This window comes from Lingula anatina, chromosome 7 (genome assembly GCF_051362555.1).
Source record: "Lingula anatina isolate TDL-2025a chromosome 7, LinAna3.0, whole genome shotgun sequence".
Taxonomy (NCBI): domain Eukaryota; kingdom Metazoa; phylum Brachiopoda; class Lingulata; order Lingulida; family Lingulidae; genus Lingula; species Lingula anatina.
In genome coordinates, this window is record NC_141773.1 from 23651048 (window position 1) to 23672437 (window position 21390).

The 21390-nt window shown below is 35.1% G+C and overlaps 2 protein-coding genes across 9 annotated transcripts in view; one reads left to right on the forward strand and one right to left on the reverse strand.

Annotated features, from left to right (window-relative positions):
• The window catches only part of LOC106181987 (AMP deaminase 2), a 26888-nt gene extending 6866 nt beyond the window's left edge, over positions 1-20022 (forward strand). For 2 of the 8 annotated variants that reach the window (XM_087017325.1, XM_087017332.1), the window contains exons 3-20: positions 617-652; positions 1427-1465; positions 3683-3821; positions 4185-4280; positions 4488-4680; positions 5151-5198; positions 6484-6700; positions 7022-7151; positions 7534-7668; positions 9559-9621; positions 10570-10701; positions 11090-11253; positions 11576-11702; positions 12239-12402; positions 12640-12760; positions 12990-13163; positions 13601-13711; positions 14742-20022. In XM_087017325.1, the coding sequence (XP_086873451.1) occupies positions 617-652; positions 1427-1465; positions 3683-3821; positions 4185-4280; positions 4488-4680; positions 5151-5198; positions 6484-6700; positions 7022-7151; positions 7534-7668; positions 9559-9621; positions 10570-10701; positions 11090-11253; positions 11576-11702; positions 12239-12402; positions 12640-12760; positions 12990-13163; positions 13601-13711; positions 14742-14915 (2263 nt within the window). In that variant the 3' untranslated portion in view covers positions 14916-20022. Of the gene's footprint in view, positions 1-616; positions 653-1423; positions 1466-3682; positions 3822-4184; positions 4281-4487; positions 4681-5150; positions 5199-6483; positions 6701-7021; positions 7152-7533; positions 7669-9222; positions 9286-9558; positions 9622-10569; positions 10702-11089; positions 11254-11575; positions 11703-12238; positions 12403-12639; positions 12761-12989; positions 13164-13600; positions 13712-14741 lie in introns of all 8 variants that reach the window. The other 6 variants (XM_087017326.1, XM_087017330.1, XM_087017329.1 and 3 more) reach the window with 6 other exon arrangements.
• LOC106181986 (coatomer subunit delta) overlaps positions 19321-21390 on the reverse strand; it is a 9032-nt gene continuing 6962 nt past the window's right edge. The window contains exons 11-12 of the mRNA XM_013566590.2: positions 20794-20995; positions 19321-20535 (exon numbers count right to left, since the gene is read on the reverse strand). Coding sequence (XP_013422044.1) covers positions 20446-20535; positions 20794-20995 — 292 coding nt within the window. The 3' untranslated portion in view covers positions 19321-20445. The remainder of the gene's footprint in view (positions 20536-20793; positions 20996-21390) is intronic.

Genomic DNA, 21390 nt, shown 5'->3' on the forward strand with positions numbered 1-21390 from the left:
TTTGGCATAACATATTACATGACTTATGGAGCAAGTTATACCTTTATTCTTCAACAGTCTAATATTGACTTTGATTTAGAAGATATGAAATGATATCAGAGTTGTTGTTTTATACATCCCTTTACTTAACCTGTCTGAAGATTTTATTTTATTTATTTATTTTATTTTATTTTATTTTATTTTTGTAGTCGCGTTAATCAATTAAGAGTTTTAGATTATTTCTGTCACAAAATTTAGAGCAAATGCAACATTTTTGGGTCTTGACAGTCTTATTATAGATTTGAAGTTTTTCAGTTACAAAATTGAAAACATATTTGGATTCTTCTAATAATTTAATAAATTCTTCAAGATATATATTCACTTAAATGATGACCAGTCTGTTGAACATTGTAACTAAAATAACTTATGGGCCATCCTTTACTTTTCAGCTTGCAAAATTAAAGTAGTGTGTACTATAGGATAACTAAATATTATCCTTATAAATACTACTTATTATCTTGATTGTAATTAACTGTGCTTTTTTACTGTAAAATATTAGAGTGTCTTTCATTCTCTGATGCATTGATGGTGCTCAATAATTAAAATATAAATCCACTTTCACTTTTCTCCCTCTCAGGATTCCGCCTGCTTGTTCAAAACTGTGTTTCAATGAGTGAGTGTTTGAAGCATTTCTATCCTCACACCACTTTCACTTTCACTTCAGTAGATGTAGCTTTCACCCTGGTGGCAGTTTGAAGAGCATTAATTCTTCGTATGAATTTAATTTGGTGATAACAAAGAGAACATTTCCACCAGAAAATGAAACAATGATGATAATAAAGTAGAAAATGAAATTATCTTAAAAGAGTTGGGCCATTTGGCCATAAATTTTTATACTAGTAACAGATTCAGAAGTGAATGCATTATCTATAAAATTGATACCTCATAAGTGTATATAAAATATTTCTGGTGGGAATGGAGTCTTTCTGTTCACGTGGTTCATGGTGCAGTTTCACAAGACGCGGGGTGCACGCGGTGCATGCAGGGACAGGTGACACCAGGTGTGTTATCATTGTCCCAGTAATGTCAGGTGTGAAATGATGTCAGGTGTGCATGAAGAGTAATGACCTCTGTGGTAGTGACATCACAGAATACCGCCGTATGTGGTCCTGCAGATTGCATTGCTTTGTGTTTTTTTATCTTCATATCTGACCTGCAGGGGATTTGTTACCACTTGGTTATACTGTGATTATATCATAGTGCATTATTATTATTATTATTATTATTATTATTATTATTATTATTATTATTATTTCATTTAGTGAAAGGATAGAAACTTCACTTTAGAAGATACAAGAAAGAGCAGTCTGATAGTAATGACATGAAATAATCAGAAAGAATTTTTTTTCCTTTTTTCGCTTTTTTTTTTTTAATTGCCCCAAAGCAGTACACATATTCTTGATTCAACATGGAGTTTTGATAAAAGGTAAAAAGTAAAATTGTGATGAGTAGAAACCAGCATATTGTGCATCTTGGGTTATAATGATTACGGACCAGCATGACGTCAACTTTTATATTATCATTATTATGTATGGAACTTTGGCAGCCCTTTCACCTATCTTACAAAATATGTAGTCATTACAGAATTGCTGTTTACGTAATTAACACATTTTAGATGGAATTAAATAAAGATGGTTAAAATGGAAGCAGTCATAAATTGTGGTTGAAATTTGAAGTTTTAAGTAGATGTATAACATTGAAAATACCAAGTTACAATCCAGTTAGATTGTAATCGACTGTCACTGTGCAGAAATACTTCTTCCTTTATCTAGAAAGAATCTAGCCAATTTTGTTATTGAGAAATTGGGGAAAATCACTTCAGAATGAATTGGAAAGAAAATGCCTGCAAGATTAATTACATTGCTTTAATTAATGTTCAGCAGCAGAGCATTAACAATGTAATTTAGAAGCTAAAATAACCCAATTTTAAATAATTGACTAAATATACTCTACTCATAGCAAAGGCTTAATGAAGTGAAATGAAGTAATGTATTGATCTGAAAAAAAATGTTGGGAATGGGAAAAGAGAACTGTAAACTGTTTATTTCACTCAGGAAAATGAAGCAGACTGCCACTTGTGACTTGAAGTTATGATTTCTGCATGCAATTGCCGTAATTGTAATCGTAAGCAGTGACGCATGCAAGCATGCTTCCTTATTATTTACACGCATGGGTTTGTTTGTTTTCAATGTTGTGTCATATTTGTAAAAGCTGTTGGCTCATATATTGTCTGCAGAAGTCTCTGGGTAGTTTTGCCTTCAGTTGATGCAGCTACTTAGTGAAATGTCAAAGAGTCTGTAGGGTAATTTGATCATCCTGGTATCTAGGAGCCTGCTTTAATTACAACCTGAAGATGTAGAAGTGTTCACAGAGCTATGTTCCTGGAATAACTGACATGTTTAATTATAGCAAATTAACTGGAATGTGCTTTTATCACACCACTGGCTGATTTGACTGGTCAAGACATGTTGAATACCCCCCAGTGAGCCTCGTTTCAGTTACTCTATGATTACTCTAGGCAGTTGCTTAGCGACTAAATCTTATCACCTTGGCAACAGTCTGTCCAATATTTTGTCATATACTATCAGTAATTGAAACAAGATTCATAGGGGGTTGCCTTATACATAAAAAGGCCTGGTGAAGGAATTTTATGATATTTTTATTAGTTTTATTTTAAAGATTTAACGCTAACTCAGGGATATGATATTTTAATAATGCAGAAACATATAGCCACTAACTAGGGGTAAGGGAATACTGAATGGTATGGGGTCCATGAAAGTGTCTATATCAGGACTTGGCTGACACCACAACCAATATAGATATTTTACATGGACACCATACCCTTCATTGTCTCCTGCATATTAACCAATTAATGATTTTATAAGATATTATTCAGTTAAGTGAATTTAAAATGCAGTGAATGGCTTAATGTCTCCCATAAGTAAAAATAAGTCATTGGATTTAACGTAATATTTATTTATGTAACATAATACTTACCCAATTCTTTAAAATTCCTGCATCAAGTTCATTTTTGAGATAAAGAGGGTGTGCATATTAATAGTTGAAGATATTATGTTAGTTTTAACTCTAATATAAGTGTGGACACCGTGGTGTGATCAGGCCTTTTTTTTTTTTTTTTTTTTTTTTTTTGTGATACATTTGACACTGGTAGTAGTGAAGGGACTGAAAAACAAATTAACTCTGGGTTATGGTTTGGGTTTGTTTCATCATTTGATGTTGTGTTGTGGTCTTGTATTGCAACACCAAAAGGGAGGTGCTCTATTTAAAGACGTACACATTTTTCAGTATGAAGATATGCAGTAATAGTAAAGTAGTACAAGGAATAATAATGCTCGACAGAAATTAAAATTAAAACAGTCTAAGGGTACTTGATGGCAGCTTTACCCCAGATAATTATCTACTGAAATGTGTATTTATAGAAGTAATACTATTCCTTCAATTTTTTGTCATCAGTCTTTGGATATTTTAAATATTGCTTTTAATTTCCACACCCAGTGTCTTAGATTAAATGACTAGAACTTAATTTTTGTGTCTTTAAAAATAATACATGAAGTGAAAGAATGCCATGATGGTTGATGGTTTCCTTCCTTAATTCTGTATGTTGTCTATTCTGTTGTTTAAGATCCAAGCAACATGCAGAGAGCGGCGGACACATGGGTCACATGCATGTGCACACACACGGCTCACATGTACACACACACGGGCCACTCGTACGCCAGGCGCACACAATGCAGGAAGAACTGGCCATGCTCAGTGAACAGGTAATGTGTGTACTTACACATCACTCAGTGACAAGTGTAACTTTTATAGCAAGTTCATTTGGTGCTGTGTGAAAGAATAAATGAAAACAATTAAAGGGTCAGAGTTTTCAATTATTAAGAAGTAGGGAAAAAGTTACTACTTGTGTGTTTCAGCAGATTAAAAATAAAAGCCCTTGATTGGTGGGACTTGAAGTCAAGTTCTTCAGTGCATTTTTTAATTTTTTTTTTTTTTTCAATTTTGCAATTTTTGGAAAATTGAATTAAGTATTCTAGGTGACTCTAATTTTTGTGCAAAGAATTTACTTCCCTGACACCAAGTCTGTTAGATGACCTGTGTCCCTTTTGACTCTCTCTCTCTTTCAGGAGATGGCAGTGGATGCAGAGGAGGAGAGAGTGGAGGCGGAATGTTTGGAAACCGTGTTCCAGAGAGTCAGCATCAGCGGGGAGGACAACAGTGGGGTAAGGGTGATATCTGTTTTTGATATTTCCTTTTAGAAATATTCTTTGCATATATTCTCGTAAAAGGAGCCAGAGGGTACCATGAAAAAACTGGCCCATGTCTTTAATTCCAAGATCCTCTATATCTTTATACTCAGCCAATGCATGTATTCCACTAAATTTTGTTTTAAAGTAATATCAACATCTTTTGTCTCACTATCCCCCTAGGTACCACTAGCAGACCTGAAGGAGGCCTCTAAGAGCTTGGTGCGAGCTCTGCTGATCCGTGAGAAGTACATGGCGATGTCTTTACAGAGTTTCCCAGGTACCACAGCCAGACACCTGCAGAAGATGGAGGCCAAAGGCATCTTTGAGGGGGACGAGTTTGAAGAAATTGAACACAATGCCAAAAATGGAGAAGGTGGGTTTAAGTCAGAATGAGGCTGTGTGGAGGAGAGGACTGAGTTGTGATTATTATGTGGTCTTAAGAGTGGCAATAAGCATTGAACAAAATGGATATTGTCTGGTTTGAGAGAGAGAAAGAATTGCCGGAAAAAATGGCAATGTTGTCGTTAAAGAGATGATAAGAGCCTTAAAAAACCAGGAAGCAAGGTCCTGAAAATCACTTTCTTAGCAGGTGGGTTGATATATAAGTGAAATTGGAAACTTCTTATTTGTTTTTAGTTTGTTTGACATCACAGAGGTTTGTGAAGTATTCACTCAATGAAGGCAGTACTTTACCTCTTGTTATGCATGAATGGCATGGTGTGTTATACTGTATTTATAGACATTTTATTGCAATTTATTTTGATTTTAAAAAAATAAGTATTTAAATTTCATTATCATTTTTATTTATTTATTTTGTTAACGTTGACTTCTTTTGCGTGTCAGGTGGCAGTGCTAAGTGGGTTATGTACTATAATGCACAGTTTAATCCAGGTAGTTGTTTAATTCAAAGAAAACACCGTCACCATTTAGATGTGCAGTGATTGTGGTGGTGTCTGCATCAAGTTACTGACCTTAACTTTTTACTGTGTTATATTCTGCTTTCTGGTGTTAATAGCGTGACACATGTTAATTCTTACATTAATATTGTAAGGGTCTGTGAATTTGAATGAGCACTTCACTCACAGTACACATGCTTTTATGAATAATGTCATCCTTTTTTTTATAATAAGTTGTGATTTACTATTAATAGAATAGAATACAGTATTGCAGCTGTATTTTTTAAAAGCTTATGAAGAACACTCCATTTTCTTTATTGTGTTTATCACTTAACCAGCACATTTCATTTTTTAACTGACGTTTTTTCTCCTAAATGCAAAATGCTCATTTCTAACAGCTTTTAGTGCTTCATGTTCTGCAATAGAGTAGCAACATTGTAGAATGCTCTTAAACTTCTCCTCCCTCCCCCCTCCAAAAAAAAAAAAGAAAGAAAAAGAAAACAAAAAGTAAAAAAAATAGCCAGAGATATGTTTTTGCTCTCCTTTCATCTCTCATTTTTGAACATAACAAATTTTATCAGTTTTTTCCAGGAGCAAGTGTTCCTCTCACACTAATGGATTGATTGATTGATTAATAATTATCTTGTACCAGTTAATACCCCTGTGGACTGTTATGTATACCATAAAGAGCTCAATACATTAATTTTGTCCTAAATTAACATTGATCCTGCCTTCCTTAATTTCATGCATGTTACCCAACAAATGCACATTTGATATATCACGTTTTTTGTCCACATACCAAACTTTGCAAAACTATTAATAGTGATCATGATAAATAACCTTTTCATTCAATAACCTTGACCTGTTGAACTGAACATGATGACCTTGACCTGCTGACCTTGACACAGTGACTTGTTGTTTTTGTGGAACCTAAATATAAAAGCAAATATTTCAATGATTTTTGTTTTGATAGAGGTATTATATAGCTTAGCTTTATTTGGATTAGGATCCTAATACAGTGTTGCTTATGTAATTGTTATAATTTCAAATCTTCTGATATTCATCAGACTTACAAACTTAGTGAAAGAATTAAAGTTCAGGAAAGCCACATACTGTAATTGATAAATTGAATAATGAATGCCACCAAAAACAATCCAATACAGCTTATGTTTTGTTGTTTTATTTCCTGTGCTATACAGTGTAAATTCATCCCACACCTTTATAAAGAGAAGAAGACATATTATGTACTCAGTAATTGTTACCATATCTTACCATGGCAGAGTACGTGGAGCCCCCAAACATCCAGTCAGATCCCTTCCACATCGAGTTCCCAGACGCAGTTGGCTGTCACTTCAAGCTCCGCCATGGTGTGATGTATGTGTACAAAGACCAGGAGTGCGTAGAGAGAGATGAGCCCATAGAGTGGCCGTACCCTGACCTGGAAACCTTCATAGATGACCATAACCTCATGTGTGTCCTCATGTCTGACGGACCTCTGTAAGTGGAGCTGAGAGAGAGAGAGAGGTTGACAGAGAGAGAGAGAGAGAAAGAGAGAGAGAGAGAAGTAAGATTGCACTGTTTCAGATTTATCATGAATATAGTTCCTAATTTTTCTTTGGCTAAAATAACCAGTTATTTGGCTACAAGAATATTGTCCCAAAGTGGTCTAAAATTATAGATTATTGATGACTCTTTCAAGCCAAGTTATCCAACATGCCCATAGATGGTGTCAATCTTTTGCATGTAATTTTAATTCATGGGTTGTGTTTTATGGTAAATGTGTCACTTACCCTGTGTAAACTATATCATATATTCCAGGAAGTCATTCTGCTACAGACGTCTGTCGTACCTGTCCTCCAAGTTCCAGCTTCACAGCCTCCTAAATGAGATGAGAGAGGCAGCGGCACAGAAGGAAGTGCCCCACAGAGATTTCTATAATATAAGAAAGGTGCAGTATTACAAGGGGATATTTATTTATCAACAAGGCTTTTGTTGCTCCAATAATGCTCAGTAATTTTGAATGAATATCAACAAAGAAAATTATGCATTGAGATGGTCAATTCTAGACTTGGATTTGATCAGGTGACTTAAAAATAGCACTTAAAGTAGGAAAATTTCTGTTGATTAATTGATGTTGATTTTGTAATACAGCAAATATATATATATAAAGAGGAGATGATATGGATTTGAAAGACATTAAATACAATACTACTACTACTGCTACTAACTACCACTACCACTACCACTACCACTACTACTAACAACCACCACCACCAACAACAACAACATAGTGTCCAGGTTTTATGATTTATCTGCTGGTCCTCTTTCAGGTGGACACTCACGTCCATGGTACGTCCAGTATGAACCAGAAGCACCTGTTGAGGTTCATCAAAAAGACTATGAGGACCAGTGCCAGCGATGTCGTTTGTAAAGATAACAATGGCAAGGAGATGACACTGGAGGAGGTAATGAAACCGATGATAGTGAAGCAAATTGGTCACATGCACACGCACACAGTCACACACATTCACAAGTTTTGTTTTTTTTTAAATCTGACAAGGGGACAATTTTTCAAGTAATAAGAAGAAAGTATGTCACAAAAGTTATGGTTAAAAATAGTTGCAAAATTACGTTAATAACTCCAGCTACAAATTATTGTATTATAAAATGATAAGAATAATATGTGTGAATACCAGTATCTGGTGTTTTGGGGGAAAATATGTGTAAATTGTTCTAAAAAAACTTGGTAATCCCCTTGTACTGTGCTTTATCCATGAAGTTTGGTGGTTTTCTTCTTTTGGACAGTAATGATATTTCAACTCTGTTTCAGGTTTCAGAACAGCTCCAACTGTTTAATATCCTTATGCATGTTGTAACAACACTAATTTGGTGATAGTATGGAGATTGGTGAAGCAATATTGTGTTTTATAAAAAATGGGGGTGGTTCTGGTGAAAATGGAGCTGAGAAGGAAGGTTATATTTGTATTACTGCAGTAACCTTCATTAACTCTGGTACAGTGAACGTCTCCCTTCATTTCCAGGTCTTTCAGTCAGTAACGTCTGCCAGAGAAAAGAAGACAGGTTCCCGAGATGACAAGAAAAGAGATGCAAGTTTTCTTTTTCTTTAATGTTTGTTTTCCTTCTTGCATCACAACTGCTCGCCATCATCATTCTTCTTTCAATTGTTAAGTCTTAATTTTGGGGAAAAAACATGCTTGTTTTGGGTTTTATTTGCCCTCATCTTAGTAAATAACATCAAGTTTACTATTTTTGAATACAAAATAAACATGATACCAGTTCTCTCATGTTAAACAGTCAATTTTGTTTAAATGTAAATTGCTTTTTGCTGACACGAAAATTAAATATTTATATGAGAGATATCTGTGTACAAATTTCACTGTCGTCTATAAGTTAAGCTTCCCCTGCTTTTGTTGTAATGCATGTTACATACAAGTGCTGTTCTTTAGCAGTACGTTATGAGTACGAGTTATTTCTTTCCCTGTAACTAGGGGAGAACCTGTCTGAAAAGTTTTGGGGGCTGGTTTTCTTAAAACTACACAGAAAATCTTTTACGTTTTTTTATGAAGTTTGTGATAAAAGAGCTTTTTATCTCTCTCTCTCTTTTTCACAAAAAAATCTTTTTCAGGTTTTTTTCTGCTCAATACATCATTTAATTTCCCAACAATTTTCAGTTTATATTATTATTTATCATGCATGTGGATGTTTTTTTAGCATTTTATGAGAACATTTCCAGGTGCTATCAAGGAGGGATATATTTTGTCTTTCATGTATTTTCCATGTTTATTTTCATGCATGACATATTGTACATACTTAAATTATGTAAATGAAATTCACGTTGAACAGCTAAGCACCAGCAGATATTTTAGTTTAGCGTCCAGGCGCCTTTCTGTCGCTAGTCACGTGATAAACAGTAGCTCTCCATGTTGAGAAGGTTCATATCAGCTTCTCCTTGTAAACCCTGGTTAATGTGTTGATGATGAAGCTATTTCTGTTGTCAGGTGTTTGAAGGTCTAGGGCTGACAATGTATGATCTGAATATAGACACCTTAGATGTCCACGCTGTGAGTTTATCGTCCTTGACCTGAGGGTTGACCTTTGACCTGTGTGATGACCTTGACCTGAATATTGACCCCCTGCATGCCCATTATGTTGCACATAGCCGCATGTTAACTCTCAGCAGTTTCACATCCCCAAGTGCTTCTTGAAGTGTGATTTTACAGGGTTTTCACAATGGATTTAAAGAAATAACTGTTTTATAATGACTTACCCACGTTAACCCTCTCTCTTCCATCAGCTTATTAACCCTATTTCTCTCTGATTTTGGTATTTTGCAGGTTTTTCAGAGTTTAAACTTGACAGCGTATGATCTCAATGTTGACATGCTTGACGTGCATGCCGTAAGTTTCACAGTAACATGTGACAGTTTTTGACTTTTGAATTTGTGTTCACCTAAGGTATATTAACATACAGATTAATTGCGGTGTGATTTCTATTGAATTTGTTCACCTTTTGTTGCACAATTTCCAAGAGAATTTTTCAAGCAGACATTTGTGTTTTTTTTAATGATTATCATCCAGGATGAAATAAATATTGAATACCTCTTTCTAAGACTGGGCTCCCACAGATTTAAATTGATCCATCTGGATCAACCTAACTCTCTGGGGTTTCACACTAAAATGCAGTCAGCCGAGCATGCATTAAAGTTGATTACCCCCTTACAGCTTTTAGTAGGTGGGACAGACATTTAAGCTGGCTAAGCTGATAGCAATCTAATGACACTCCCCACGGGGATTGATCGATCTAAAACCTGTGCGAATGCAGTCTAAAACCCTGAAAGAGAAGTTTATAAGGCTTTTGCATAGTTTCTTATCTAATAGTTTAGTAGAAACAAGTAGGATTTATGTAGAGGTTCTCTTTTTGTTATGGTTTTAATTGCACAGAAGTCTTTTGTTGCTCATAGTATTAGTAATCTTTATCCTCCTTTTCTTTTCAACTTTTTTAGTGTTTTGATTTGGATCTTGGTTCTTGGTATTCATTTCAGTTTTGCCTAAGCTTTAAATTAGTGGTTTAACTTGTTTAGTTTCATATAGCTGTTATATATTAGTTACTTTCATTACCTCTTCTTACATTCAATTTGTTTAATTTGATCAGAGTATCTGAATGTGTATTTTGGCAATCTTATTTGATGTAAAATAAAATATTCATTTTTGAAAGTATATAAGACTCATGTTTGTATCTTACACACACGCGCACACACACACATTCACACACACGCACACACACACACACACACACTTGCCTGTATTGCCCCTGTATGTGACCTTCCCGTTTCTATCCATGCGTAGGACCGTAACACGTTCCATAGATTTGACAAGTTCAATGCCAAGTACAACCCTATTGGAGAGAGCAGACTGAGAGAGATCTTTCTGAAGACAGACAACTTCTGTAAGGGCAAATATCTGGCCAAAGTGCTCAAGGTAATCTCTCCTCTTTATATCTGACTTGATTCGTATTCATTTTATACTTCGAGCCTTGTTGCAAACTTAAAGCAAAGCAAAGTTATTTTGTAGCAAAATATTGATGATCAGTTTCAGCTACTTACTGAAATGTAGATATTGTTCCAAGAATAAAGCCTACTAGTTTATCCAAGACTTTAATGAAAAATCTTCAAGAGTTTATTTATAATTCAAGGATGGACCAACTGCAACACTTTCACATATGGATTCCTATGTCACCCAGCTACCATAGCAACAGCATTTAACAAGATTTAAATATCAGCAGTGTGTATTATGCTTGTTTAACAAATAAGAGAAGAGTTCTAAATTAATTTAAAATCAACATAAACTATTTCTACTCCCTCTCCAGGAAGTTCTGAGTGACCTAGAGGAGAGTAAATACACCAATGCGGAACTGCGGCTGTCTATCTATGGTAAGAGACAGTCAGAGTGGGACGACCTCGCCAAGTGGGCTGTCACTCACAAGATGTACTCTCCCAATAACAGGTGGATGATTCAGATGCCCAGATTATAGTAAGTTATGGTGTGAGAGAGATGTATATTCACGCTTATGTAATGATGAATTTTCTGCATTAAAAATGCTTTAATGCTTTAAGAAAAGTTAAGTCTGCAAAACTACATGTATAAATGCATGTTTGATTGACTTTATTTAAACTCGTAATGGATTTGATAATAGAAATGGCTGATGTGGTCTGAATAGGGCCTTGCTTTTGAAGTGGAGTCGCCCATATTTAGTCAGGGTATCAGTTAGTACTCAGATGTTAAAGAAGAGCTGCTGCCATCACAAGGACACCACACTGACATCTCTCACTCTGTATGTCTCCTGTTATTTCAGTGATATCTACAAGAGCAACAATCTGATCCAAAACTTCCAGGACATCATTGAGAACCTGTTTCTTCCTCTGTTTGAAGTCACCAATGACCCCAAGAGTCACCCTGAGTTACACATGTTTCTACAACATGTGAGTATTATTTATTTATTTATTTATTTATTTATTTATTTATTTATTTATTTATTGCTACCTCAGGGGTGACAGGCATAAAAGAGTATTTAGTTTTAAAGTGTTCAAAACTGCCTGGACATCACAGAGTATAGATCTTTTACAAGATCTCCAGTAAACAAAAGCAGTTGACACCTTGACATCTAGCTGCAAAAGGCCCTTTGGTTTAGTTCTCTGTTTGAAGACCAGCAATACCAAGAGCTATCCTGAGTAACATATGATCCTTTGGCATAAACAGGTGTTATTACTGTACCTGTTATTATGAAAACTCTTGTTATTGAATGAAGAAAGATAATGAACACCTGAAGTTCAATGCCCAGAATATCCAGATCCTTAGGAGTGCCTGTTTATTCTTCTGCGTCATAAAACCAGTGATATAAAATGTTATCCTCCTGAGCTATATGGTTCTCTTCAGCTTATATGGATGTTAATGTGAAAACCAGTTGTCTTTGATTTATGTTGTTATTCTTAATGATTAGTACCAACTTATTTTTTAGATCTCTGGGTTTGATTCTGTTGACGATGAGTCAAAGCCCGAGTTGTTCAAGTTTGACAAGAGTACACCATACCCAGAGAACTGGCATATGGCTGACAACCCACCTTACGCCTACTATCTCTACTATATGTATGCTAACATTGTGGTGCTTAATCACTTCAGAAGGTAAATGTCTTAGTTCTTTCTGTCACTAGTATAAGATTGTCTTGAATGATAGTGGTCTAAATGGATGTCCTGCAGATAGGGCTGTTTTCTGTTTTTCCTTCTTTTCTTATTTCTACCATCTTTTTCACACTAACGTTAAAACATGATATGTTTTATATCTGTTTTCAAAATAGTGTTGTTTTCATAGATGTCTTGGTTGAAATCACTTGTTTGACATATTCAATTTGGTATTTTTAGGGAACGTGGTTTCAACACTTTCACACTGCGCCCTCACTCTGGGGAAGCAGGTCATGTGACTCATCTAGTCACGGCTTTCATGGTCGCTGAAAATATTTCCCATGGACTGCTGCTCAGAAAGGTGAAATGTTGTCAATTTGAGATGAAAAATTTATTGTTTTGAAATTTCATATTGTAATTCCATAATATATTTTTGCGTGTTAGTTATTCCCAAGAACTGTTCATAAGTTCAAAACATCTTCAATAATTCACCTAACATCTTGATATTGAATTTTAAAATGAATATCTTATATGTGCACAGCACTGCTATTTTTGATAAATTAATAAATTGAGTGATTTCCTATCTCTAGGTCCCAGTGCTGCAGTATTTATACTACCTGGCTCAGGTAGGAATTGCTATGTCTCCACTCAGTAACAACTCACTGTTCCTGAACTACCACCGTAACCCACTGCCAGAGTACCATGCCAGGGGCCTCAAGGTGTCCCTCAGCACTGATGACCCACTGCAGTTTCACTATACCAAGGTAGGTCAAGGTCATGCTGTCATTATGGCAGTTTCACTTTACAAAAGTGGGTCAAGGTCATGGTGTCAGGGAAGTTCCACTATATGAAGGTAGGTCAAGGTCATGGTGTCATTATGGCAGTTTCACTTTACAAAGGTATCTTTGACTGCAGTTACTTTTGAATCAGAAGCCTTATATGTTATTTATTGATCTTATTGTTCATTGCATGATATTAGACATACAAAGTTTCAGTGAATTTTTTAAAGATGAAATAATCACTGCTGTATGAATCCAAGGTTAATGACATTTTCTGTTTATGTAAACTTTAACAGTTCTATTTGGAAGCTTTTACTGCACCGTGATTAGTTGATGTAGGTTTGCAACACAGGAGAAGAGATGTGGTGAGGTGAACAGGATTATGACTCCCTTTCTTAGTTGACTTATCTTATATTGTGTAGGAGCCGTTGATGGAGGAGTACAGCATTGCAGCCCAGGTCTGGAAGCTGAGCCCATGTGATATGTGTGAACTGGCCAAGAACAGTATAGTGATGAGTGGGTTTACACACAAGGTGAGCTGTTAGGAATATTGGATAGATACAGTATAGTAATGAGTGGATTTACACACAAGGTGAGCTGTTAAGTATATTGGGTAGATACAGTATAGTAATGAGTGGATTTACACACAAGGTGAGCTGTTAAGTATATTGGATAGATACAGTATAGTGATGAGTGGATTTACACACAAGGTGAGCTGTTAGGTATATTGGATAGATACAGTATAGTGATGAGTGGATTTAAACACAAGGTGAGCTGTTAGGTATATTGGATAGATACAGTATAGTGATGAGTGGATTTACACACAAGGTGAGCTGTTAGGTATATTGGATAGATACAGTATAGTGATGAGTGGATTTACACACAAGGTGAGCTGTTAGGTATATTGGATAGATACAGTATAGTGATGAGTGGATTTACACACAAGGTGAGCTGTTAGGTATATTGGATAGATACAGTATAGTGATGAGTGGATTTACACACAAGGTGAGCTGTTAGGTATATTGGATAGATACAGTATAGTGATGAGTGGATTTACACACAAGGTGAGCTGTTAGGTATATTGGATAGATACAGTATAGTGATGAGTGGGTTTACACACAAGGTGAGCTGTTAGGTATATTGGATAGATACAGTATAGTGATGAGTGGGTTTACACACAAGGTGAGCTGTTAGGTATATTGGATAGATACAGTATAGTGATGAGTGGATTTACACACAAGGTGAGCTGTTAGGTATATTGGATAGATACAGTATAGTGATGAGTGGATTTACACACAAGGTGAGCTGTTAGGTATATTGGATAGATACAGTATAGTGATGAGTGGATTTACACACAAGGTGAGCTGTTAGGTATATTGGATAGATACAGTATAGTGATGAGTGGATTTACACACAAGGTGAGCTGTTAGGTATATTGGGTAGTGCACAGTGGGTAGACAATTTATCTAAAGTTGCAGCTATATATTTATACAAGTACCAAGATAACAATATGTTTTTGCATTCAGAAGCTGTCACCATACCTCAAGCCCCTCTATATTTCAGGTAAAACAGCACTGGCTTGGCCCAAACTACAACAAGGAAGGTGTCGCTAGTAACGACATTACCAAGACAAACCTGCCTGATGTCCGAGTGGCATTTAGATACGAGACCTTGGTGGAAGAGTTGGACACTATTTGCAGTGCCGCCAGCAGAGAGACGGACCAGTGTGAACAGTAGGAAGCTAGTGACATCTGGTGGTCAAGTTCAACACTGGTAGTGGCACCTGGTGGGGTTTTTGCAGTGCTGACCTCTGTTGGAACATTTTGACAGAGATTAGGGTTAATTCTCGGAACCAGGAGGTTATAGACCCATCGGAAAGATGCTGTAGCAGTGACAGATTTACTGATAAGAAACTGGTGTGAGCAATAATAAAGACATGTTTATGATCTAAGCCATATTAGAGAGAAAAATGAAAATAAATAATTGCAATCGTTTACATTTTGTTTGGCAACAGATCTAAGTTACCTGATACATAGAGGAGCAGTAGATATTGAGAAGTGTTGACTTGAACATACTCAGTATTAAAACAGGGTTCTAGCATAATTAGTTGTAGATTGCTCAACGAAATGAGATACCATTTGATACCTATAAATTGCACTACTGTACCTATGGTAGCTATCATTTTTTCTTTCTATGACCGCACTCAGAACAGTTGACTAGTAACTAGTCCAAGGGTCATTATGCTCTATCCACTTGAATACTTCCCCACGGGGAATCTATTCAGTGTCTTTTAGCGGATTAGATGGCAAGCTTTTTAGTTGGTTACTATATTTGACCTGTGGCCTATCTAAGTAAGGCTTCATTCACATGCAATGTCTATTTTCTAAATTCTATTTTCTGTTCGCGGTATGTCTTATGATCACGGTCTGTGCCCTGAATATCCCGCGGCGTAATTAATTACTGGCAGCGCGAGCCAGTTACTATAAGTTACTATAAGTAACTGGCTCGCGCTGCCAGTAATTACGCAGCAGGATATTCAGGGCACAGACCGTGATCATAAGATAGCGCGAATAGAAAATAGAATTTAGAAAATAGACATTGCATGTGAACGAAGCCTAAGTCTACTGGTCTGAATGTGGCCTATGTAGCAGTAGTGTAATGTAGATGTGCAGTGGTAATAGACACAAAGTAAAAGCACAATTGTAAAATATGCATTTGATGTTTCTAAAAGCAGTCAGGTACATTTACCCTGCTCCGCATTTACCTTGTGATACAGAAAAGCACAATTTTGGTATAGATTTGTTAAAGATAAAAGATTTGCAAGGCTAATAGAAGTGCTGATAGACTGAGATCTAAAGTCTCCAGTATAAATAATTTTCATTAATTTTCCCAGTTTTGATACATGTGCAATACATATGAAACAATGTTTGTGCTCTTTTAAGCAAACTGGTTAGACCTATGATCATTCTTGTGAATTATATATACTAATACTAGTGACAGAAGTATGATGAAGGGATCATACCCCTTTAATAATTTTCATTATTCATCTTTTGCTTTGCATTTAGTTGAAAAATTGCTGCTTGTCATAATATAGAATATCTTCTGTTCTTCTTAATCGTACATATAAATTAATAAACAACATTATTCTGGATGTGGTGATGACAGTTGCCCTGAATGTTGCAGCCTAAAGCTAACAAGCACAGAGTTGTAGGGGAAAGTCTTGAAATTAACCTGAGCCTAAGAGCCAAGGAACAATTTGTATAAAACAAGGAATCTAATCTCAAAATGCACTTATTTTTGACATAGGAAGCTGCTTTATACCCTGAGGATGGCAGAGACTATCCTCTATAACCAAAATATACAAAAATATAGTTCTCCACTCTGAAACACGGGGTACTGTGTACAGACTTCTAAAGAGATCAAAGAAAAACTTCGGTGAAATATTTACAGAACAACAATGTATTAGTACTGGTGTCTGGTGATAAAGACTTATTATTATTCTGGCTTTATGTGAAAAGTGAATTCATGATCTATGATTCTTATTATTCAAAGATGCTTTATCCATTGATCTTTTAACTTAGTGTTGTATTGGATACCTTGTAAGCATTATCAGTATTGAACTATTTCTACATTAACATACCCATATTGAATAGGCTATATGCCAAATATAACATGCTTGGTAACAAAAAAGCTACAACATCAAAATATATATGAAATCTAAGTATTCAGCTTGGTGTTATTTATTGTTAATGCAAAGTGTAAACATTTTACAGATGATGTAATTTGTAATTAGGCATATGTTATCTGTTTTTTATTTACAGTTTGCAGAATTTATTGAAGAGATTTGATCTCAACATGAAATGTAATCTTGCACTTAAATTTGGTCTGCACATAGTGTGACAGAGATAGAAATGAGGTCAGTCTGAAATCAACATGGATGAAAAGCAGGGGTTATTTTCTTGGATGACCTATTTCTGGACTAAGTTTTAGATGATTATAAGTCAAATCATATTGTGTGCAATTTTACTCCTATGTTTCAGTTATTATTAATGAAGTATTTAATTTATTTCAGCTGTATTCAATGTGCCACTATATTGCAGCTTTATAATTGATTTTTATTGCATAATTGCATCATGTTACTTTATCATCATTGGTTTAAGTGTTGTTTTAAAATATTATATACCTTGATAAATCTCTTTACATACATATGTATTTAACCTTAAAGTTAATTGATATCTGTAAAACATTTATAGTATCTATAATTATATTTATACATATTGTTGCTTATTTTTCTTTTCCCAAATTTTGTTATCAGAACATATACATTATGTTGATTGCTTGAATGCTTGTCTTGCAAAATCCCATGCTACTAATCAGCTGTTTAAGGCCCCATGTGCAATGATTGCTGTGACCTGTTCTCAGAAAAAAACCCAAGTCCAGAGATACTGGTGAAGTTTACCTTAGCTTTTATTTATTTATTACCAGTATAAGTGTCATCAGTTAGGGGTGTCACTGAAATGCGCAATACATTGCAATACAGCACAACACAGTGCAATACACTTGATAAGACAAGTCCAGTTGCAAGTTAACACAGGAAAAGGTAATCTCAAATAAAATAAGGTGATATAAAAGCAAAATATAGTACATAGTAATTAATATTGCTGATACAACTTCACAATTTTTTCATTGTTTGGTCAGCCGCCATGTTGGCGAGTAGCTCTTCTTGGCCAGTAATATATCCAAGAAGAGCCACTTGCCAACGTGGCTGCCAACCGGACAATATAAAAGTCTTGCTGATTTGTTAAGTTATATCAACAATATTACTTACCTAGTAATATAGGTTGTTTTTATATCACCCTACATTGCTGGGGATGGTCATTTCTTTAGTGTAATTGCAACTGGATTTGATTTTTGAAGTGTGTTGCGCTGTACTGCGCATTTCAGTCACACCGATCAGTTAGTCATGATCCAAAAGGTATTATTTTCGAGCCCTACAGGCGATTTCTGCTTATTTTGTGATGATTATATTCATTTGCTTTTACCACCATATATCCCGGTTAGAAGTTGTCAGGGTTAGTGGAATTGACGTGTATATCTATTACGTAGAGCCGCAATATTATTGCAAATTTAGAAAATATAAAATAAGACATCACAGTATTTATTATCTTATATATATTTTTTTTCATATTTGGTTTATTTATTTTTGTTGTTGTTGCCCATATCTTTGTCCCATATTATGTTGTACTGTAGTAAATAGCCTCTGCAGTTATGTTCAAGCTTTGAGAGGAAAATGAAAGCAAGATTAATTTTAAATTAGGATTAGTTGCACTCTGTTCCCACTGATAGCATTTGATGAATAACAAACAACTAACGAACTTTTCCATTCTCCAAATTAATACTTTCTAATTATTCTACAGAAAACAATTACAGCTTACGATCCCACTGGTGATAATTATTGACATTCTTACTGGAAGTAAATTATTCAAGTACTTTTGTCATAGTATCCACTTTTAATTATAGCTTTATATAGCTATAGTAATCATTATGACCACATTAAGATCAGTACCTCATACTATGTGAAGTTTTCCAATATTTCTGAGAAAAAGTTACCAGACGAAACATACTCAGTGCAGTGATTTAAAGTAAGTTTCACCTACATGATTGTTTACTGATATTTTATTGAAATAAAAGTTCATTGAAAATTTTTATTTGTTATGCTTGTTTGGAAAAGGACTATTAGTTTTGATGTGAAAGCAAAACAATTGGTCAACTAGAAAATAAAACCAGACAGCATTTCAGAAGAGTAATTTTTATACAGGCCTTGCCTTCAAAAGGACTTTATCATGGTAAAGACAACTGAAACATATCTTGCCTCATTCTCTGGCTATTTTTCATTCACCATGGCAGACAGAAGGGGTGAAGAAATGTCAAACTTTTTAAAGTAAATGGAAAGTTTTCAAATGCCTATTACTTGCATTCAAGACATTTCGTCAACAGTGCCCCCAATATGAAAGGACATCAGTTTCCAAAATATTATCACTTTCCCTCAGAAGCCCTGCAATAGATCCGAGTAACAAAATTGCAAGGTTGTCAGAAGCATTGCCGAAAAAAATTTCTGAAAAGTACTACAAAAATCAGACAGTTTACAGTACATGCATTTTAATTGCACTGATTTGTTAACAATAGCCTTTACTTTGTCAGTTTCTCAGGGCATACCAACCCTTAACCCCAGAATATATGGAATATACAAATACATCTTATATACAAGTTTGAATGCATAAAGAAAAGATGCAGCAAAAAAACTAAACCAAGTTCCACCATTTTGCCAGCTTCTTTTCCGTACCACATCAAGGTCTCTTGTCCATCATTTATCAATGTCTGCACTATAATTTGACACCAAACCAAGTTTTTTTTTCTTAACCAGTAAAATCCAGTATGATTTTCATTGTGTTTCCAATACTCCACGTCTTAAAATTTCTTGACTTTTAAATGAATGCAAAAACAAAGAAGATAAATATAAATAATTTTAGTGCAAGGCAATCAGGTCCTTTTGTAATATGTATGTTACAACTCTTTACCCAAGGCGAGGATTCTTCCTGTGATCAAATGTAACATGCCCCACATTACTTTTACTTTCAAAATCCTCAGTTTTCCTGCACTTCATGGCCACAGTAATTCCATTATTCCACCTGGCAATACACATACATCTTTTCTTCACAGAATGTCAGCACAGAAGTCCAGGCACCTGCTCATTACACTGACATATTGGTAATTCTAAACTCTAAAGATCCATACTCTCCCAGACTCTAGCCCTTTCAACTTCATTGTCACTATATATATTTTTTTAATCTGGTTTCAATTGTCACTCCCCCCCTCCCTTCACTATGGAAACAAAACCCTGTAGTTGTAATCTTAATGATGAAGTGATTTCTAGTGACAGCCAGTTGTGATGAATGATACTTGAAGATGTGAACATTAAATAATTCAGCATGTGTTGGCCATTCTTGACATCTTTCCACATGTTTACATTATCTAACTCCAACATAGTATGACTGCTATGAAAACAAGATGGAATAGCTGCTGCTGCTGCATAAAACTTCACAAATTTTGTCCCTTCCTTATTTTTTTCCTCATAATCCAAGGTCGTGTATTCTAGAGTTGCCTTTTCCTCTCAGCACGGCAGTGTTAATTCAATTATTCCAACACTATTAACTAAAGTTTGTTCTAGATTTAATCCGTTTGGCAGGAGGCATACTGAATGCATCTGTTATACTATTTCATAATTGTCCACAAAGAAGAGAACTTGTGAGGAGAATTTGACGGGCGTACCATCGTCCACCATTTGAACATCAATTAACTGAAATATTAAAAAAATTCCATTTAAAAGTTACACAAACCAAACAGTTATACCACATCCCTGTCACAATTTTATGAACAGTCTTCAACAATTTTTCAAGCAAATACGCAGCATAATTTCTTTCTTTAATTTACATCTATAATCTACTATTTAAACTTCTTATAAACCTTTAAAATTATCATCAAAGATCCATGACAAGATGAACTCTTCAACATCTGTCACACAACAATGTTAAAAAAAGCCCACCCAAACACATACCTCTATATCACAAAAAGATTTCTTGGAAACAAATGAGACGTGGACTGGAAAGAAGTCATCAGGATGACCTCCTATGCTGAACTCCATACTGCCTGTCTTGTTACCAGAGTCTATGACAGGAATGGACCACTCTAGTTGAGTCTTTGCCCGGTCAAAATTGTACTCTCCGTCACAATCACTGACCACTGGAGACTGACCATGGCTGAGGAGAGGAAATGACCAGTTAACATCACATATATATATACAATATATCTTATTATGATAGAATTGTATCACAATCACTGACCACTGGAGACTGACCATGGCTGTGGAGAGGATATGACCAGTTAACATCCCATATATATACAATATATCTATAATATTATACAATACAACTGTATTGTATAATATTATAGATATTATACAATACAATACAACTGTATCTTAATATCATGAAATTGTAATTTTCTCACTGCTTCAATTCTACCTTGGGTTCAGGGCTTTATTCAACATCATTCCAGCATGGTGCTTTATCTTTTGTGCAATTTATTGTACTTACCACTACTTATGGTAGTGGTATGGTAATTACTACATCATTTAGTTCCATATCTTCTTGTT